General features: G+C 34.6%; 1 protein-coding gene across 3 annotated transcripts in view; it reads right to left on the reverse strand.

Annotated features, from left to right (window-relative positions):
• The window catches only part of Dh44-R1 (Diuretic hormone 44 receptor 1), a 145,376-nt gene that overhangs the window by 73,735 nt on the left and 49,953 nt on the right, over nt 1-21,688 (reverse strand). For all 3 annotated transcript variants that reach the window (XR_012408479.1, XM_073956233.1, XM_073956232.1), the window contains exon 2: nt 4,228-4,954. Coding sequence is in view for 2 of the 3 variants with exons in the window: in XM_073956233.1 (XP_073812334.1) it covers nt 4,228-4,636 (409 nt within the window). In the remaining variant the exon portion in view is untranslated. The remainder of the gene's footprint in view (nt 1-4,227; nt 4,955-21,688) is intronic.

Raw genomic sequence — 21,688 nt, forward strand, 5'->3', positions numbered from 1 at the left:
TCCCCATAATTGTCTGCATCGGACTTCATCACCTCCGAACGCCGCATTTTCATCAATCATAGGAAAGCCAATTGACCTAGTTTCAGAAAGTTCTCCAATCCAATGTTTGGGTCCAATGTTTGGGTACCATAAAAGGATGTTCCGATGCATTATCACTGCTGCAACCGCTCCGGCTGCTGGGCGAATACCAGAAGTAAAAACAAATTTCCCAATAGAGACGGCGGGACGAGCAAATGAGCGTGATAAGCCTTGTCGAACCAAGTAGCTAGATCATCTGAAGAACTACATAATTGGAGCCGGAATTAGTGAATTGTGGGCAACGTGAGAGTGACTTAACACTCTCGAACCATGGGAAAAAGGGAGATATGACCTCAGAACTGTTTGGTGACGCTGCGCCGATTTATTCGATTAGGTGTGCAATTTATTTTAATCGACAATTTCTCGACCCTAGAAGTGAAAGGTGGCATTAGATGAGGAACCACGACAATTTACAAAATTACACGAAGCTTAAGACCCTGGTGTATCTCTATTGAAATGCTGAAACAGCTGGATGACCCAAAGTCGAATATCTTACTAAAGTTCATAACCAGTCGCTAGCCACCCACATTATGCCCGAAGTCTGGAAAATGGACAGGGTGGATATAGAAGCCAGGCAAGGATGCCGCTGCAAGCCATCTTTACACATATTAGTCGTGGACTTAACCGGAATAATCCGTATTAAAAGACAGTCTTTGTAGTGCTTGACTTTTCAAAAGCCTTTGATACTATCATGCACTCCACGCTGTTTGAGGACATCGTGCAGACTACCCTCCGACCAATTATATGTGTTGACACCAGTCGTGCTTGCCACGTACACTGAAAAAAATCCGGCTATAAAAAAATTTATCATATTGACGAAATTCGATAAAATTATTTGATAACAAAGTAAAAATACAACTGATAAAATATTCCACATATTAACTAAAATATTTATCGATTTTTTATATTGAACTGATAAAATGGTAACACAATATCAAGGTTCTTCATGATCTTGGGAGAGAGGTCCAACAATAGAAAATAAACCCCCTAGGTCAAAAGGCTTATCAAGCATTCACACAGATGTATTCACTGATGCCATAACCAACTGCGGTCCTCGGAGTATATCCACCATCTATTTATCGCATCAACAATTGGGCCTGACACCATTATCGTGCATATGACACGATTTCTATGCCATCCGGTGATTGTGAAAGTCGAAAGAAATAGAAGTTGGACATTTTCGGAGATATTACCCTTCCTTGGTAAATTCCAGTCTCACTCTACGATTTCTACGAGATCCGTCCTGTCACACGGCTTATTCTGTTTAAGTCCTCTAGTGAAAGTAGTCGTTGCACTATACTGCTTCCGGAAACCATGTTGTCGATCAGCAGTTTGGTAACTGTCTCTAACACTTGTGTTGCACTCTTCCCATTCCCCGATCGTGCCTAAACTCTCTCTCACTTTGGGTGACCAGTCCCGTGTTGTATGGAACAAAAACTGGTAGTAGTTTCGACTACGAAGTCTGACCGGAGACTTTCTGGTACCGAGGAAGTCAGGAGCCCCTAGATCTGTTGATCTAGCTTGACTATGGAGAGGCACCTATTGGTTGCAACGCGGTGGTTGTGGTTTGGACCCAAATCGCGGATAGAGCTTCGGCTCGATGTGGAGTTGCATTATCAACCGGGTGCTGCGACCATAGAACAGCAGAGGTGAAATGAAATATAGTCCTCAACCCCATACCAAGAGGGAAGTGAAGCCCATAATTGCGGATCTTTGAATTGGTACCTGCGGGATAGACTTGGGGACTCTGTGGGGAGCTACCACTCTCTAAGAGTACTCTGGATAATACCAAAGGGGCACTGGCCAACGCATTTTATCACGACTCCCGGTGCAATGGTGCACCATGGTTAGAGCCGTCAAGGCGAGGATCATGTAAAACCACTCGACTTCATGTCTCTAAGGCTAGGGAGGAGTAAGGCCTGTAGGTTTAACCCTTACTTGTATCTTTAACGGGTTTCAATAGCGGGTCCACCCTGCCCATTTTCCAGGCTTCGTGGACAATGAAGATGGATAACGACAAATTGAACATCCGGTTAAATACTCTAATCGAGGTTCTCCTAATTGTTTCAACATGACCCTGGAGATCCGGTCTGGTCCAATTGCTAAGGATGATTTTGCTTACCGAATGACTTCTGCAACTTCAGCACTGAACCACACCAAGTTCATCTTCCACCGGAAGAGATATAAAGCGACGCGAAACTCTTATATTCCAATTTTTTTCCGGATGCCCCACAACCTCGTCTGTCATAACATCGTCGCCAAATACGACATATGACCGGTCGCTCACCCTACTTGTGTTGGTAAACGTTTCCCAACGTTTCCCAGGTGTTCTAGACTTTTGAGTGCTCGTCTACCAACCTATAGATCTCGAGCATAAGTTATAAAAATTCGGCGTTCCGAAGCTATAAAGTCGGCTGTTTTATCAATGGAAATGTTTATGGGAAGGTGGTCTGAACAAAACCATGAGACTTCACAGATCAAACCTGACAGCACGACGATATATTACAGTCACCAATAATCCTAGCAGGGGCCTCCTCTTTCTCCCTGCTAAATGTGGAGTCATCAATTACCTTGCCACGGAGACCAAATACACTGTCAGCTGTAAATGGCGGAATATGCGTTGTAGTTGCTGCGAAGGCACATGCGGTATCGGAGGATACGTCGTCTCCGATGACAATAATGATGGTGAAACTGTAGACTATATTCGCGCAGAACGACGTAACATAACCTCTGCACCAATCAATGCGTCCCACAATGGCATGTGGTGGATGCAATTGTGACAGACAGAACACAACCATGGTCCAGGATTTTCTTCAGTGCCGAGTCGGATCAATAAAATTCGGAGCAAACACTCCATGCTAAGTTGCTCCTAAAACGAAAAAACAAACGGGAACACTGAGTTTGCAGCCGCTGGCTGACATATTTCAAGATCCGGGTTAGTCCAGTATATAGAACCAACTGTCCCGGGACTGAGTTGCTTAGAGCTTTCGAGCCATTATGTCAGGCAGTGTCGACTTGCCCACGAAAAAAATATATGGTTGTTCTCAGGAACAAGGACTACCTTCGGTAAACACATAAACATAATTGAAAAAAAAAACCTTATTAACCTCTTACAAAGCAATAGGTCGGTCTGTGGTAAGCTATGCGGCGCCAGGATGGTATGCACTTGTTAGCTCTATGCAGTGGAAGAATATTCAAGCCTGCCAGAATGCCGCCCTAAGGACTGCAACATGACATCGCTTGAGCGTCTTCATGAGGAGACGAAGGTTTTACAGGTGCATCAACACAACAGGATGTTGTTGATGCAGTACCTGGATGGGCGTTTTTGCAGTGAGCATCCCTTTCACGATTTAATGGATAGGCTTTCCCCATCTAGGCACGTCAGGAGAGATCTTCATGATTTACAGAGAGACGTCCAAAGGTATAAACTGGAAACTCTAGACCAACGAGCCTATCAGCCAGTTTTGGATAGAATTCACACTGATGCAGTCGCGCTGGCAGTACAGAGATACAGTGTGAATGCCATACTTTCCGTACCATCCATTGCAGCAGAAGAACGCCAGCTCCCAAGGTAAACATTAGTGGCTTTAGTCGAGTTAAGATCCGGACATGGCAGGCGCCTCAATTCGTATTGGACTCGATACCCAGCAAATGCTCGACATGTGGGACCACACAACACGCTGCATTTGTTTAGCTGCCCAGCTAAACCCACTCATCTGCCTCCTGATTCTTTATGGACACAATATGTTCAAACAAAAACTCACAAGAAATGACCCATATATACACGGATTGCATGCCTGTACACAGTTCATTTTAAAAATAAATGAGCGTTTATACTCCTTGGGCAACAGCAATGAATAGAATGCAACCGCAACCTATACCCTGAGCATCAACAACACCACCCTCCACCCCCAAACCTCGACTACTATCACACAAACATTGTTTTCCCCAACATCAACGATATCACTGTTGGTATCAGCAACAGCAGCACTACCAGGCTAGTGATTGATGTAGGTCATATAAAAGATAAATTGGCAATGAGAGGATATGGTCAACATCTGCCCCCCTCCCCTACCCCCCTCTTACCACAACAGACACCATCGTCTATTGTGTTATGAAACTACATTGTTTTTTTTAATTTTTACTTACGTGAACTGTCATATTGGATGCCCTGGAATTCATCGAGACACGGCAGCGCTGCCAATGTGGCACGTGGTGTTCGGGGCCAACATAATATCGTATCGAAGTTGGTTAGGCAATATCCACTGTTATTGCCAAAGGTCGTTGTATCGGAATGTTCCTGTAGCAGACACTGTATCTCGGCACTTTGATTGATCTCTTCGAGTTCATCCGAAGATAAATGTAATTCCGTGGTTAAGGTTAAATCATCGACAACCAATTCACCAGGACCAACACCATCCACCAGCGTATTGTCATTGGTGGCTACCATAACCCTTTGTTGCAATGGCGGGGTATCCTGATGCAGCAACGATTGCCCGGCAATGGTCATTGTGGCGGCATCAGCCGTTGTTTGTAATGAATTGTTGTTGTCATTCATCGTTGTTGTTGTTGTTGATGTTCTTTTAACGTCACAATGGAGTTGTGGTAGTGAGTGTTTTTGTGTGAGGTTTTTTTGCCCGCTTTGTGTTCCGTAGGCAAATAAATGGTTTAACAATAAAGTGCCGAGGATATTTGAAATGCCACTACTTCGTTGGGTATCAGTTTCGCTGACAACAGAGCCATTCTAGTAGGAGTACGACTGGAAACCATTGCAGAGCAATGCCAGCTCCTTGTGTGTGGGGACATTCGTTGTAAGTGTTGCATGTTCAGGTTTTTTTTTACTTCTTTATCGGTGGTTATTTTGTTACGCGGAAATCTGCAAGGAAATAAAAATGGATTAGCAGTTATTTTCAGTTCAGTTGATAAAGATTTTCTTTATAAAATATGGGATTTATTAAAAATGCACAACAGAAAACAGCAATGAAGGCGGTATTGGGATTCTTCTTTATGGCAAAATGTCTAATATAAAGGTAGCCAAGGAGATGCTATCCCAATTCTTGTTTAAGGTTTAATCTAATAACTAAAAAGGAGTCATTTCTGTCGATAGTTATCGTGCCAACCACGATACTGTAGAGTCCTCTTCTTCAAGCAAACCTAGTCTAGAGCGCACAACAGGCCTACTTCTGCCAACTGGGCATGTGGGTTATTATGCCAAAAAGCATGACTTGCCCACGAAAAAATTACACCATTTTAATCACAATTACAAGGACCAATTTCAATATAACTGCACTTTTTAACTTTGATAAGGGAATCTAATGTTGGCGATATTTCCTGAGTATTTCAGTCATGTAAAACAAAAGTTCTCTGCAGGTAGTGTCGTAAGACACGCTGTTCGGAATCGGCGATAAACAGTAGGTCCAATATCATTGAGCTAATATGAATAGAGGTGTACTCATTGATATAGGAGAAGTCTCCCTTGCCCTTCTGCGATGTTTGTGGAGCATTATTCGACATAAATTTAATAAACATTTTCGAACAGCATTTAAATTGCACTTTTGTCCTTTGGTGAGCGAGGTGCCGAAAGGAGTTGATCGATGTAGTCCATCTTCGCACTTGTTTTAAGTTGGAGAGAAATATTACGATATTCGAATAAATAGCAGTCACTCCCTTCGAATGTAACAAAGGACACCAATCATTCAAGTTGGTCACCCTAGTAATTTTTTCATAATTTTTGGATTATGAAATCTCTCTAAACAGAACCATATGAAATCGTTCGTCTGCCACAACAACAACATCCTAATACACCTGAAGATCGTCTTTACCACCCGTGAAACGTAGTGTAATGGTTGGATGCGTGGGACTTCGGTAGACTCCTAATTTTTCAATGTATCTCTAAAGGCCTTACAGCTCAACTCGAAAGAGAATTAATTCCATATGAAATACCTTTTGACAACATTTTGAAATAATCCTCGAACAGCCCTTAATCTGCATTTATGCGAAAAATTTAAAGGAATGTGACCGAAGGTTTTGTCCGATATAAACCTTCTTGGAACATGACGTACGCTTGGAAGAAATTTTACGATACGCAGAATACCCAAATCGTAAAAATCTCCGAACAATCCGAAGCATATTCTTAATCTGCAATTTTATGACAAATTTTAAAACTTGTGATGGTATCCAGGGACGTACGCAGGGGGGGGGGGGCACAGGGGGCCCGGGCCCCCCCCCGAAATGTTTCGGTCGAACAAAATTTCTGAGCTACTGTAAGTAGTTATTATAATTTTTTTTATAAAAATGTTTGTATGTATGCAGATTTAAATTAAAAATTGAATATTCTTAAGTTTCTGAACAGAAAATGTACATCATTAACAAGTTTTGTAAGAAAATATTTTAAAAATTTTTGTTTGTATGTTGATTTTGAGAGAAACTTCCAAAGAAATCTGAATTACTTCTTCATGTCATATCATTCCAGTATCAAATGCGAATTCCTTAGTGAATATACTCTAAGTTTATGTCATATTCGAACTATATAGAGCTCTCGAGGCTTAAAACTCATCATGTAACAACAAAAATAACGAATTGTGGAAATGAAAGTATATGAAAAACTGTCTATTGGATAAAATGTATGTAAGCCAATTAGAAATTTGTTTTACTGCCATCGCCAAAATTTTGATATTCTATTTTAGACAAATTTGCTGCTAAACAGTATGAGAAAATAATGAAGACAAATGATTTTTTGTGCGTCACTTGATTTTTTTCTTATCACCACCGAAGTATACTTGTAGCCTCAGACTCTGAGGTTACGAGATTATATACACTAGGATACGATGCAAATAGGGCTTTTTAAAAAAAATGATTTTAGACTCCACATACATATGTTGGATGATATTCGTTTCAGACAAGATGGAAGTACATACCACCGTCCGTTCTATCTCTGTTTGTCTGACAGGTTGGAACTCATGATAACTCTCGAACGGATCAACCGATTTGGTCCCAGTCGATCTCGTAATGTTTTGTCCAAATTAAATTAAAGTCATATCGGTACCTCCACCATGAAAGTTCAAAAATTTTTACTAAAATGGTCGAAAGTACTAACCGATTCGGTCTAAAATCGAACCTAATATGGACTATCTCGGTCCAATCGCAAAATTACTTCCAAAAGTACATCAAGTTCCAAGACAACATCTTCATGTTCATGCTTCCTGATAAAGCTCTAAATAATACGGTGACCAACTAAAATAGCCTACGGGCGCGGTTACTATCGAGAGGAGTGTCTTTCAAATTAAGATTCATTTCTAAAATTAATTAACTTATTATTAGCGAATAATTAAATGGGGTTCAATAAGGTTCGATTGTAATTTGTCAAAACTATATAGAACTAAGTCCATCAAGGTGTTTGTCATCGAGTCCAAAAACTTCTAATCGTTCAATTAAGAAAAAATATTATAACGCTTCTTTTTTAACAGTATATTAAAAGTAAAAATAATCCTGGAATCAGACTCTATCTCTTCCGGTAAATAACACTGTGCAACATTTTTAAGGTAATCTTGTGCAAACAATTTGAAGTGAGGATTTTTTGAAAGTACAGACTCAAAGTACAAAAGCCCTAGTAATAAAACGCAACTAGGACTTTTGTACTTAGTCAGATCCAGCTTGGATTTTATGGCCCCATCTAAGCATTGTTAAATATCGACTTTTTAAAGCAGCACGGGACTATATCTCTGAAACCAATGCAAATCTTCTTCTGACCTCTGAAGCAAATTTGTAGATAAGGGTCAGAATAAAATATTTGGACAAACAATGAACTGGAAAAACTACATTTATTGCCTCAAATTTTATAATACAGTTGAACCTCGGTTATCCGTGAATCGATTATCCGGGAACCTCCATTATCCGTGGTAGAAAAGAAATGTTGCACTTTTTTCCATTTCTTTTATTTTTCGTTATAAACTTCATTGCCCGGGAGTAAAAACACACTTTCTAATTATCTGATTAAGCAAGCAAAAACAAACGAAAACTGGAAATTCTCCCGTATTACACAATTTGTGTATTTATGGTATCACAAAAACCATGGGACAAAGTCAATTCAGACGAATATGATGATGATATTTATTTATTTATCCTTCTAAAATTTGGTGGATTACCTTAACAAATTTAATAAAAATTGCAGATTTCCATATTATTGTACAATATTATGTCAATTTTAATTAAAAATATGTTCAAAAACTGCACATAAACATTGCCTCCATTATCCGGGAAAATCGATTAACCGTAATGCCTCCGGTCCCGACCATCACGGATAATCCAGGTCCGACAGTATATATAAAAATTCCACAATTTGTATAGATTTCGCACCATATATCCAAAACTGTTAAATTTGTCTTAATGTTCTCATTTCGAAACATGTCAACGACAACGGCTTCCGATATTCTTAAAAATTAGGCTAAGATCATCGATATAGTAAAAATCTTGCTATAGCAAAGACAACGGCAATTCTTTATGGTTGTAAAATTCAGCGATAAACTATAACGTGGTCCTGTATGATTAAAAATTTCAATACACTGAAAACGGGGCGTACATTTTACATGGCGACTTTACCGAACGTGGAACGCCAAAAACATCATTTTCGGTTAACCGAAAAAACTGGTTATTTGTGTCGGTTAACCGGTTTTAAAAAAGTAGTAATATTTTTAAAATTTCATTACAATTGTATTCTTGAAAGTAAACTAAACATAACTAACAAAAGGTACGGCTAAATTATAAATGACAGATACCTTTAAACTTGAAAATATTTAGTGTAAAATGGCACAACTCCAATATAGTTCAATTGAACGATCTATGAAAAAACTGCGTATACGTAATATCACACGGTTGTTTGAATGACGTTATTCATACGTTTTTGAATTATTACGAATTTAAGGTTGTAAAGGGTAACGATAACAAAGTTCATTTTGATTCCGACACGATAATTTGAGGTTCTCACTGCAAGAAGGAGACTTAATAAAATGTAAATTTAATTCCTTTGTTACACAATCGTATATTTGTAAGGGCTTTTACTATTCTTAGAGCACAATTTCTGACTTATGTTTGCTGTCTCCACTTTAAGGTTGAATGTAAAATAACAAGGATATTATCAGATAATTATATAATAAAGAATTAGTTATACTTAATTTACCCCTGGCCGCACATTTTTGATCAAATAGTTATCAATTATGAGCAATTTTGTGCCTATTTTACAAAACCGGTTTAAACCGGTTAACCGGTTTTGAAAATTTTTGAAAACCGGTTTTTTGTGAAAACTGAAAATTTCGGTTAACCGAAAACCGTTTTGTTTGGAAAAACCGGTTTTTTGGACACCCTAGTCGTAATGATCCCACAAAACTATATACTGATCGGTTTATTACACTGTGCAACATTTTTAAGGTGATGTTGTGCAAACAATTCGAACTGAGGATTTTTTGAAAGTACAGACCCAAACGACAAGAAACCCTAGTTGGGTTTTTTATAATTTTATGGCCCCATCTAAAATTGGTTAAATATTGAGTTTTTAAAAAATCGGGGCTATATCTCTCATACCAATGCGAATCTTCTTCTGACCTCTGAAACAAATTTGTAGATAAGGACAAGAATAAAATATTTGGAGAAATAATGAACTCGAAAAACTACATTTATTGCCTCAAATTTCAAAATATATGCAAAAATTCCACAATTTTTATACATTTCGGACCGTATCTCCTAAACCGTTAATTTTTTCTGAATATTTCCTTTTGGAAAAATATTCCCTGGAATGTAATTCACAACTTTTCAGAACATATCATTGTTGTAAAATACCTCTATGCCGTTGTTTTCAGCATATTTTTCAACGACCATTTAATAAATACGTCAATAATGCGGTGAAATCCGAAATGCAAGAATAAACTGTTGGTGTGAACTGCGTTTGAAATACGTGATACATGATATGATACAAAATACCGCTGAAACAACATGAAGTAATCATTTTATAGTTTCAGAATGTTCTAAAGAATTGTTGTGAACTTTATTTGGAAGATTTTTGCAGAAGGTTACTTCGTTCAACTCCTAATAGTTTAGCCGATACTGACCAGAATTTCAGCAATTATGTAAAATTTTCAATATTTTATAGATTTTGATGCCCTAGATGGAGTTTTTCTTATTGGTTTTTTTCAAAAGATAAGTTCTATTAGTTTGGGTCTACAACATTGCTAAAGATAAAGGCTTGATAAAGGCAAAAAAGTGTAGATCTGACAGGACAAAACCCTACTAGGGATTTTGTAGTCTAAATATGTACTTTCAAAAAATGCATACTAGAAGTTGTTTGCATTTTCAGTGTTGCAGAGTGTTATTTTTCAAACTACAGTGGGTACTGCAAACTGCTTTAGTAAAAACAATGCTTCATAGGCGGGCATTTGTAAAAAAAAGGTTTTTCACAAAAAAAAAAAAAAAAAAAAAAAAAAAATAACTCAAGGTTTAATAGATTTCTTATACAAAATGCATGAAAATGGCTTTTCTGATGCTTATAAGTGGCCATAACCCCTTAAAATAGCTTTACGTAACGCTACACAACATTTGAATTTTTTTATGAATTTTGGTCAAGTTGGGTGAGGTATCTAAAGATATTACGAGGTGCCAAAGATTGATCCAATCGGGTGATATCATACGTACCAAACAGACATACGGACAAATCGATTCCAAATCGCCTGAAACGGGGGGTCTAAAAACATTGTTTCCATTACTCACTTTAAGAGGTCTTCTGTTAATCGAAGATTTCAAGAGGTCTTCTATCTATAGAAGACTTTATAAAGTCTGCTGTCCATGGAAGACCTCAAGAGGCCTTCTGTTTAAAGAGGACCTTAAGGTGTCCTCTGTCCATAGAATGGCCTAACATGTAATTTATCCAATGATCCAATTTATAGAAGAGCTCAAGAGGTCTTTTGTCAGTAGAAGGGCTCAAGCGGTATTCTGTCTATAGAAGACTTCATTAAGCTTTTTTTCTCTATAGAAAACCTATAGAGGTCTTCTGTCTATTGAATATCTCAAGAGGTTTTCTGTCTATAGAAAATCTCAAGACGTCTTCTTCTTTATAGAAGACCTCAAGAGGTTTTCTGTCTATAGAAAACGTCAAGGGGTCTTATGTCTATAGAAGACGCCAACGGGTCTTCTATCTGTCTATAGAAGGCCTCAAGAGGTCTTCAGTCTGTAGAAAACCTCAAGAGGTCTTCTGTCTATAGAAGACCTCAAAACGTCTTCTATCTATAGAATACCTCAAGATGTATTCTGTCTATAGAAGGCCTCAAGAGATCTTCTGTGTGTAAACGACCTCAAAAGGTCTTCTGTCTATAGAAAACCTCAAGAGGTATTCTGTCTGTAGAAGTCCTCAAGAGGTCTTCAGTCTATAGAAGACCTCAAAAGGTCTTCTGTCTAGTGAATACCTCAAGAGGTCTTCTGTCTTTAAAAGACCTCAAGACGTCTTCTTCATTGTAGAAGGCTTCAAGAGATTTTCTGTCTATAGAAGACCTCAAGAGGTCTTCTGTCTATAGAAAACGTCGTGGGGTCTTATGTCTATAGAAGATGTCAATAGAAGGCCTCAAGAGGTCTTCAGTCTGTAGAAAACCTCAAGAGGTCTTCTGTCTATAGAAGACCTCAAAACGTCTTCTGTCTATAGAATACCTCAAGATGTATTCTGTCTATAGAAGGAGTCAACGGGTCTTCTGTCTGTCTATAGAAGATCTCAAGAGGTCTTCTGTTTAAAGAAGACATCAAGAGGTCTTCTGTCCATAGAGGACCTCACAAGGTCTTCTGTCTATAGAAGACCTCAAGAGGTCTTCTGTTTATAGAAGGCCTCAAGAGATCTTCTGTCTAGAGAATATGTCTTCCGCCCATAGAAGACCTCAAGAGGTCTTCTGTCTATAGAAGGCCTCAAGGGGTCTTCTGTCTATAGAAGGCTTCAAGAGGTCTTCTGTCTATAGATGGCCTCAAGAGCTCTTCTGTCTATAGAAGACCTCAAGAGGTCTTCTGTCTAGAGAAAACGTCAAGGGGTCTTCTGCCTACAGAGGACCTCAATATGTCTTCTGTGTATAGAAAACCTCAAACGTCTTCTGTCTATAGAAGGCCTCAAGAGGTCTTCTGTCTATAGAAGACCTCAAGAGGTCTTTTGTATATAGAAGACCTCAAGAGGTCTTCTGTCTAAAGAATACTTAAAGAGGTCTTCTGTCTATAGAATACCTCAAAACGTCTTCTGTGTATAGAAGACCTGCAGATGTCTTCTGTCTATAGAAGACATCAAGAGGTCTTCTGTTTATAGAAGATCTCAAGAGGTCTTCTGTCTATAGAAGACCTCAAGAGGTCTTCTGTCTATAGAAGACATCAAGAGGTCTTCTGTTTATAGAAGATCTCAAGAGGTCTTCTGTCTATAGAAGACCTCAAGAGGTCTTCTGTCTATAGAAGACCTTAAGAGACCTTCTGTCTATAGAAGACCTTAAGAGACCTTCTGTCTATAGAAGACCTCAAGAGGTTTTCTGTCTATAGAAGACCTTTAGAGGTCTTCTGTCTATAGAGGACCTCAGGAGGTCTTCTGTGTATAGAAGACCTGCAGATGTCTTCCGTCTATAGAAGACATCAAGAGGTCTTCTGTTTATAGAAGACATCAAGAGGTCTTCTGTTTATAGAAGATCTCAAGAGGTCTTCTGTCTAGAGAAGACCTTAAGAGACCTTCTGTCTATAGAAGACATTAAGAGGTCTTCTGTCTATAGAAGACCTCAAGAGGTCTTCTGTCTATAGAAGACCTCAAGAGGTTTTCTGTCTATAGAAGACCTTAAGAGACCTTCTGTCTATAGAAGACCTTAAGAGACCTTCTGTCTATAGAAGACCTTAAGAGACCTTCTGTCTATAGAAGACCTCAAGAGGTTTTCTGTCTATAGAGGAGGTCTTCTGTGTATAGAAGACCTGCAGATGTCTTCTGTCTATAGAAGACATCAAGAGGTCTTCTGTTTATAGAAGACATCAAGAGGTCTTCTGTTTATAGAAGATCTCAAGAGGTCTTCTGTCTATAGAAGACCTCAAGAGGTCTTCTGTCTATAGAAGACCTCAAGAGGTCTTCTGTCTATAGAAGACCTTAAGAGACCTTCTGTCTATAGAAGACATTAAGAGGTCTTCTGTCTATAGAAGACCTTAAGAGACCTTCTGTCTATAAAAGACCTTAAGAGACCTTCTGTCTATAGAAGACCTCAAGAGGTTTTCTGTCTATAGAAGACCTTTAGAGGTCTTCTGTGTATAGAAGACCTGCAGATGTCTTCTGTATATAGAAGACATCAAGAGGTCTTCTGTTTATAGAAGACATCAAGAGGTCTTCTGTCTATAGAAGGCCTCAAGAGGTCTTCTGTCTATAGAAGGCCTCAAGAGGTCTTCTGTCTATAGAAGACCTCAAGAGGTCTTTTGTATATAGAAGACCTCAAGAGGTCTTCTGTCTAAAGAATACTTAAAGAGGTCTTCTGTCTATAGAATACCTCAAAAGTTCTACTGTGTATAGAAGACCTGCAGATGTCTTCTGTCTATAGAAGACATCAAGAGGTCTTCTGTTTATAGAAGACATCAAGAGGTCTTCTGTTTATAGAAGATCACAAAAGGTCTTCTGTCTATAGAAGACCTCAAGAGGTCTTCTGTCTATAGAAGACCTTAAGAGACCTTCTGTCTATAGAAGACATCAAGAGACCTTCTGTGTATAGAAGACCTGCAGATGTCTTCTGTCTATAGAAGACATCAAGAGGTCTTCTGTTTATAGAAGACATCAAGAGGTCTTCTGTCTATAGAAGACCTCAAGAGGTCTTCTGTCTATAGAAGACCTCAAGAGGTCTTCTGTCTATAGAAGACCTCAAGAGGTCTTCTGTCTATAGAAAACCTTAAGAGACCTTCTGTCTATAGAAGACATTAAGAGGTCTTCTGTCTATAGAAGACCTCAAGAGGTCTTCTGTCTATAGAAGACCTCAAGAGGTCTTCTGTCTATAGAAGACCTCAAGAGGTCTTCTGTCTATAGAAGACCTCAAGAGGTCTTCTGTGCATAGAAGACCTGCAGATGTCTTCTGTCTATAGAAGACCTCAAGAGGTTTTCTGTCTATAGAAGACCTTTAGAGGTCTTCTGTCTATAGAGGACCTCAGGAGGTCTTCTGTGTATAGAAGACCTGCAGATGTCTTCTGTCTATAGAAGACATCAAGAGGTCTTCTGTTTATAGAAGACATCAAGAGGTCTTCTGTGTATAGAAGACCTGCAGATGTCTTCTGTCTATAGAAGACCTTAAGAGACCTTCTGTCTATAGAAGACATTAAGAGGTCTTCTGTCTATAGAAGACCTTAAGAGACCTTCTGTCTATAGAAGACCTTAAGAGACCTTCTGTCTATAGAAGAGGTTTTCTGTCTATAGAAGACCTTTAGAGGTCTTCTGTCTATAGAGGACCTCAGGAGGTCTTCTGTGTATAGAAGACCTGCAGATGTCTTCTCTCTATAGAAGACATCAAGAGGTCTTCTGTTTATAGAAGACATCAAGAGGTCTTCTGTTTATAGAAGATCTCAAGAGGTCTTCTGTCTATAGAAGACCTCAAGAGGTCTTCCGTCTATAGAAGACCTTAAGAGACCTTCTGTCTATAGAAGACATTAAGAGGTCTTCTGTCTATAGAAGACCTTAAGAGACCTTCTGTCTATAGAAGACCTTAAGAGACCTTCTGTCTATAGAAGACCTCAAGAGGTTTTCTGTCTATAGAAGACCTTTAGAGGTCTTCTGTCTATAGAGGACCTCAGGAGGTCTTCTGTGTATAGAAGACCTGCAGATGTCTTCTGTCTATAGAAGACATCAAGAGGTCTTCTGTTTATAGAAGACATCAAGAGGTCTTCTGTCTATAGAAGACCTCAAGAAGTTTTCTGTCTATAGAAGACCTGCAGATGTCTTCTGTCTATAGAAGGCCTCATGAGGTCTTCTGTCTATAGAAGGCCTCAAGAGGTCTTCTGTCTATAGAAGACCTCAAGAGGTCTTCTGTCTATAGAAGAACTCAATATGTTTTCTGTCCATAAAAGACATCAAAAGGTTTCGTGCGTTTAAGCTTAAGGACTGTTAAAGGATCGTTTTGAAATTTTCACAGAAGGTAGTACTTGTGCTCCCGATTTTCGTGGACAAGTAACTTATGGCTCGAAAGCTTTAAAAATCGTTAGGTGGCCACCGAAAATAGCTGATAGGCTCGTAATTTTTCTTTAAAATACAAACTAATTTCGAAATTGCACCATACCGGACAACTATTTCGAGTATCTCCCCCACAAAAACTCAACACGTTCGCTTAAGTTCAGTTTAAGGGCTTTTCGTGGAATGTTCTGAAACTTTTAGCAAAAGGTGTTTTTGTGGTCATAGTGGTCCTGACATAGTGGCCAAAAAGCTCTAAAAATTCCACAATGGCCAACTAAAATACCAATGAGTGTAAAGGCCACCACACATACGGTTCGTTGAGCGTTACAACAACCACATGAAAACTTCAGAAACAAACTTGGCATCACTTACACTTTTTTTATGTGGTTGTTGTTTCTAACGCGAGACGCAAGACGCGACGCGCAACGGACCGTATGTGCCGGGCCCATAACTCCCAAACTTAGATCAAATTACAAGATGAAGTATGTCGCCCCTTTCTTTGGGTACGTCCTTTCAGAAGTTCAATACTTCTAAGGTTATACCCACTTTACGGTCACACCTATTATTATGTTAAAATGTTAAGTCTTGTTTTGTCACCTATGATTATTATATTTCTTCTTCAAATTAGGCATCTGATCAAAATACATTTGGCTCAACCTCTCCTTCTATTGTTGTTTTTGTATAAAGTCATAAGCTTAGCGTATTTAGCTGTCGACAATATCCACATATTATTTTTTTACATATTTTTAGTTACATATTATTTTACTAATATACAAACTTAATCATCCCGACTTAATAATTATTCCACATTTATATTTCAATTGAAAACATTGTAAAAAAAAACCTCTGCCGTTTATTTGTACACCCAACAATGATGGAAAATATCTGTTCCCAGTCACACATAACAAATGAAAATTCAATTTGATCTTTGCCAGACTTCGGAGACCTTCAAACGCATGAACAATGCATTCAAATGCAGTCCAGGCTCCATAACAAAAATAGCAGCAAAACACAACGCCAATGTTTCAATTGTTGTTAACAAATTGTATTTATTTGAAATATTTCATGTTTACAAATACAACAACAAGCAAAAACTATGCAACCAATGAATGAATAGAAAAACGGCAACAATTCCAATCCCAAATGGAATTAATGTTTTTATTGAAAATCAACACACACATATTTTCTCTCATAGCAGTTATAGCATGTACGTATGTCGCTTGTGTGTTGGTGATTGGTATGACGTTGTTCAAATATCTGGCTATAATGCAAATATTATTTTTCATTTTGATTTTAACTAATAAAATCCACACTCATTCTGAAACATACCCTTCCAGGAGATAAATACATATGTATGTATGTATGTATGTAATGCATACACCACATGGATTCTCTGGCATGACATTCATTTAAATAGAATTTATAGTTTTGCATTTTAACAAAACAAACAACAACAAAAAACTGCAGAACGACAAAAAGTAAACAGGGAACATAAAAATTGAAACAATAGCTGCAGTAAAACAGAACAAATAACAGAAAAAATAACAATTGAAAAAAAAATAAAATGAAAGGAATCAGTCGGCTTTGCCGACAGCTGAACACCTTCAACCTATGACTGCGCAAAAAAACGAATAGTTCAAAACAATCTCGGGATTTATATCTGATAAAAATGTGAATGAGTATATATTTCGACTTTATTTAGTATGATATGTCTTCTGGTTTGCAGCAAGGGACACCTGCAAAGTGGATGCTCGACTGTATCCATCTCTTCGAAACTCCACATAAACTACAGTAGTCGACGGTAACGCCATCCCGTCGTTAGAGACTCACATTTATTCTCGGGGTTCCCAACAAAATAAATAAGGTTGGAAAATTCCATAAAACATATTCTTTAAAAATCCACGCTAAGGTTGGAAAATTTGCATAAAAAATTCACGCTTGAAAAATTTAAAATTTTTTAAAAGATATTCTTTTAATATTCTTTTAATATGCTTAAAGAGTTCAGGTTTTCAATAAAAAATCATCATTTCAAAAACTGAAAAGCCTATTGATAATTCCCTTCGCCGGGATGAAATCATGATATTGGTAGCGATCAGTAAATTTTGCAAGCTGTCAGTGCGTTTTGTGAACATTTTTCTCTGCAAAGAGGAAAGTGATGAAGTTAAGCCAATGGGGGAAACTCCAGACTTAAACAATCATATGATTGAATCTTCAACTAAAACAAAACAAACAAAATTAAAAATCTTTAAAATTTCTTTACAAAATCTTCAAAATCCAAAATTCAAAAAATATTCTTTAAAAATCCCCGCTTTTTAATAAAATATCTTCAAAATTTCTTCAAGAATTATTCTTTTTAAAATCAAATCATAATTATTCTTTAAAAATCCACAATTTTTAATAATACTCTCTTTAAAATTTTTCCAAATTTCTTAAAAATATATTCTTTAAAAATTTTCAAAAAAATTCTTTAAAAATCACGCTTTTAATAAAATATACTTTAAAAATCTTCAAAATATTCTTTGAAAATCCACGTTTTTTATAAAATATTCTTAAAAAATCTTTAAAATTTTTTTCAAATCTTCAAAAAATATTTTTTAAAATCCACGCTTTTTATAAAAATTGTCTTTAAAAATCATCAAAATTTTTCAAAAAATATTCTTTAAATATCCACACTTTTTAATAAATTTTTCTTTAAAAGTCTTGAACAAATATTAATTAAAAATCTTTAAAATTTCTTTAAAAAAAATATTCTTTAAAAATCTTCAAAATTTATTTAAAATCCAAAAATCAAAAAAAAATATCTTCAAAATCTTCAAGAAATATTCTTTAAAAATCAAAAAAATATTTTTTAAAAATCCACAATTTCTTCAAAAAATATTTTTTAAAAATCCACGCTTTTTAATAAAATATTTAAAAAACTTCAAAATTTCTTCAAAAAATATTCTTTAAAAATCCAAAATTTTAATAATATATTCTTTAAAAATCTTCAAAATTTCTTCAAAAAATATTCGTTAAAAATCCACGTGTTTTAATAAAATATTCTTTAAAAATCCACGTGTTTTAATATAATATTCTTTAAAAATTCACGTTTTTTAATAAAATATTCTTTAAAAATATTTAAAATTTTTTTTGTTTAAAAATCTTCAAAAAATATTTTTTAAAATCCGCGCTTATTAATAAAAATTATATTTAAAAATCTTCAAAATTTTTCAAAAAATATTATTTAAATATCCACACTTTTTAATAAAATTTTCATTAAAAATCTTAAAAAAATATTTGTTAAAAATCTTAAAAATGTCTTTAATAAAATATTTTTTAAAAATCTCCAAAAATTCCTCAAAAAAATATTTTTTAAAAATCCAAACATCAAAAAATGTTCTTTGAAAATCCACGCTTTTTAATAAAATATTCTTTAATATTTTCAAAATTTCTTCAAGACATATTCTTTCAAAATCTTCAAAATCCAAAATTCAAAAAATATTCTTTAAAAATCCACGCTTTTTAATAAAATATTCTTTAAATATCTTCAAAATTTCTTCAAGAATTATTCTTTTTAAAATCAAATCAAAATTATTCTTTAAAAATCCACAATTTTTAATAATATATTCTTTAAAAATTTTACAAATTTCTTAAAAATAAATTATTTAAAAATTTTCAAAAAATATTCTTTAAACATCTTCAAAATATTCTTTGAAAATCCACGTTTTTAAGAAAATAATCTTTAAAAATCTTTAAAATTTTGTTCAAAAAAAATCTTTCAAAATCTTCAAAAAATATTTTTTAAAATCCACGCTTTGTAAAAAAATTGTCTTTAAAAATCTTCAAAATTTTTTCAAAAAATATTCTTTAAATATCTACACTTTTTAATAAAAATTTCTTTAAAAATCTTGAAAAAATATTAGTTAAAAATCTTTAAAATTTCTTTAATGAAACATTCTTTAGAAATCTTTATTTAAAATCCAAAAATCAAAAAAATATCTTCAAAATCTTCAAGAAATATTCTTTAAAAATAAAAAAATATTCTTTAAATATCCACAATTTTAATAATTATTCTTCAAAAATTTTCCAAATTTCTTCAAAAGATATTATTTAAAAATCTACACTTTCTAATAAAATATTTAAAAATCTTCAAAATTTCTTCAAAAAATATTCTTTAAAAATCCACGCGTTTTAATAAATTATTCTTTTTAAAATCTTTAAAATATTCTTTGAAAATCCACGTTTTTTAATAAAATATTCTTTAAAAATCTTTAAAAAATTTTTTCAAAAAAATTCTTTAAAAATCTTCAAAAAATATTTTTTAAAATCGACGCTTTTTAATAAAAATTATCTTTAAAAATCTTCAAAAATTTTCAAAAAAATATTCTTTAAATATCCACACTTTTTAATAAAATTTTCATTGAAAATCTTGAAAAAATATTCATAAAAAAATCTTTAAAACTTCTTTAATAAAATATTCTTTAAAAGTCTTCAAAATTTCTTCAAAAAATATTCTTTAAAAATCCAAAACATCAAAAAATGTTCTTTGAAATAAAATATCCTTTAAATATCTTCAAAATTTCTTAAGAAATATTCCTTGAAAATCCACGCTTTTTGATAAAATATTCTTTAAAAATCTTTAAAATTTCTTCAAGAAATATTCATTAAAAATCATAAAATATTCGTTAAAAATCCAAAACGTATAATTTTAATATCTTATTCCTTAAAATTTTTCTTCAAAAAATATTCTTTAAAAATCGATTAAAATTTCTTCAAAAATCAAAAAATATTCTTTAAAAGTCCACAATTTTTAATAATATATTCTTTAAAAATTTTCCAAATTTCTTCAAAATTTTTTCTTTAAAAATCGACACTTTTTAATAAAATATTCCTTAAAAAATTTTAAAAAAAATATTCTTTAAAAGTCCACGCTTTTAATAAAATACCTTCAAAAATCTTAAAAAATTTTTAATTTTTAATGAATTTCTCATTGGAATCGAGCTTGATGATCAATGAATAATGCAAGTGAAGAAGGAAGCCGACGACGATTCGAACCCACACACCCACCACTATGTGACATGCATGTTTCGACTTTGGTAAATATTCATTCAAAATCTTCAAAATTTCTTCAGTAAAGTATTCTTTCAAAACCTTTTTTTTTTCAAAAAATATTATTTAAAAACATTCAAAATTTCTTAAAAAACTATTCTTTAAAAATACAAACATCAAAAAATATTCTTTAAAAGTCGACGCTTTCTAATAAAATATTCCCTTAAAAGGTTCAAAAAATATTCTTTAAAAATCCACGATTATTAATAAAATATTCTTTAAAAATTTTCAAAATTTCTTCAAAAATTTTTTCTTAAGAATCGATGCTTTTTAATAAAATATTCTTTAAAATTTATCAAAATGTCTTCAAAAATATTCTTTAAAAATCCACGCTTAGTAGAACCTAACCTCCATCTCATAATTAGACATCGGATTTTGCATATTTGCATATTTTTTATTAATAAAGATACGAAAATTCTGATTGGACCAAAATTCGTTTTGAAGAAAACTGAATGCAATGACAGGCTCATATTTTTATTTTTTTTGCATATTTGGATATTTTGCATATGCACAAAATATGCAAAAAATATGCAAAAATATGCAAAATATGCAAAAAAAATATGCAAAAAATTCAAGTAATTTTTTTGACAAAAATCATCAAATTAAATTTGGAAACTCATCAGGAAGTGTTCTAAATTAAATTTATTGCCGTTAAACATCGATTTCTTAGCAGATTATCATGTTATTAATTACTATTCCGCCACATCAATAAATCTGGACTAAAAGACTTAGAAAATTTCCTATAACCCAGCCTTCTTATTACAACATAAGTTGTTCAAAAACTCAATCAGAAATGTCAAAATGTACGTATCCAAACATGACAGAAGTACCAGGTAGTGGTATCACACCAGCTGATCGAATATGAAAAGTCAAATCCCTTTATAAAAAATTATTTTTGTTGTAATTTCTCCAACAACATAAAGGAAGTTTTGACATAACATATTCAAAATTTTACGACGCCACTACCTGGGTAATTGTGCCATGTATTCAAATATGTTGATAGTTTCTGCTCGGCCAAAATTATCTGACAGAATAACAAATGAGCTAGAAATTAAGACTAAGACAATATTGAAAACATATAAAAAATATATACGGTGCCATCATGAATATTTCCCTCTGAATTTTCCACACGGAAAATAATTTTAATAGTGAAATTCTTTTAAAATCAATATTTATTAAAAGTTGAAAACTACTAGATTCGCTTCATTATGGCGTATTCTAGTCGAATCGACAAAAATGTTCCCTTTTTGGGCATAAATACGGAAATAAAAAATTGTGAAATTGGGGAAAGGAAACAAATTCTGCACGGAATTTTTATTCATGATTGCACTGATAAATATA

This window comes from Musca autumnalis, unplaced genomic scaffold, assembly GCF_047663935.1.
Source record: "Musca autumnalis isolate F117 unplaced genomic scaffold, ASM4766393v1 scaffold_5, whole genome shotgun sequence".
NCBI classification, from domain to species: domain Eukaryota; kingdom Metazoa; phylum Arthropoda; class Insecta; order Diptera; family Muscidae; genus Musca; species Musca autumnalis.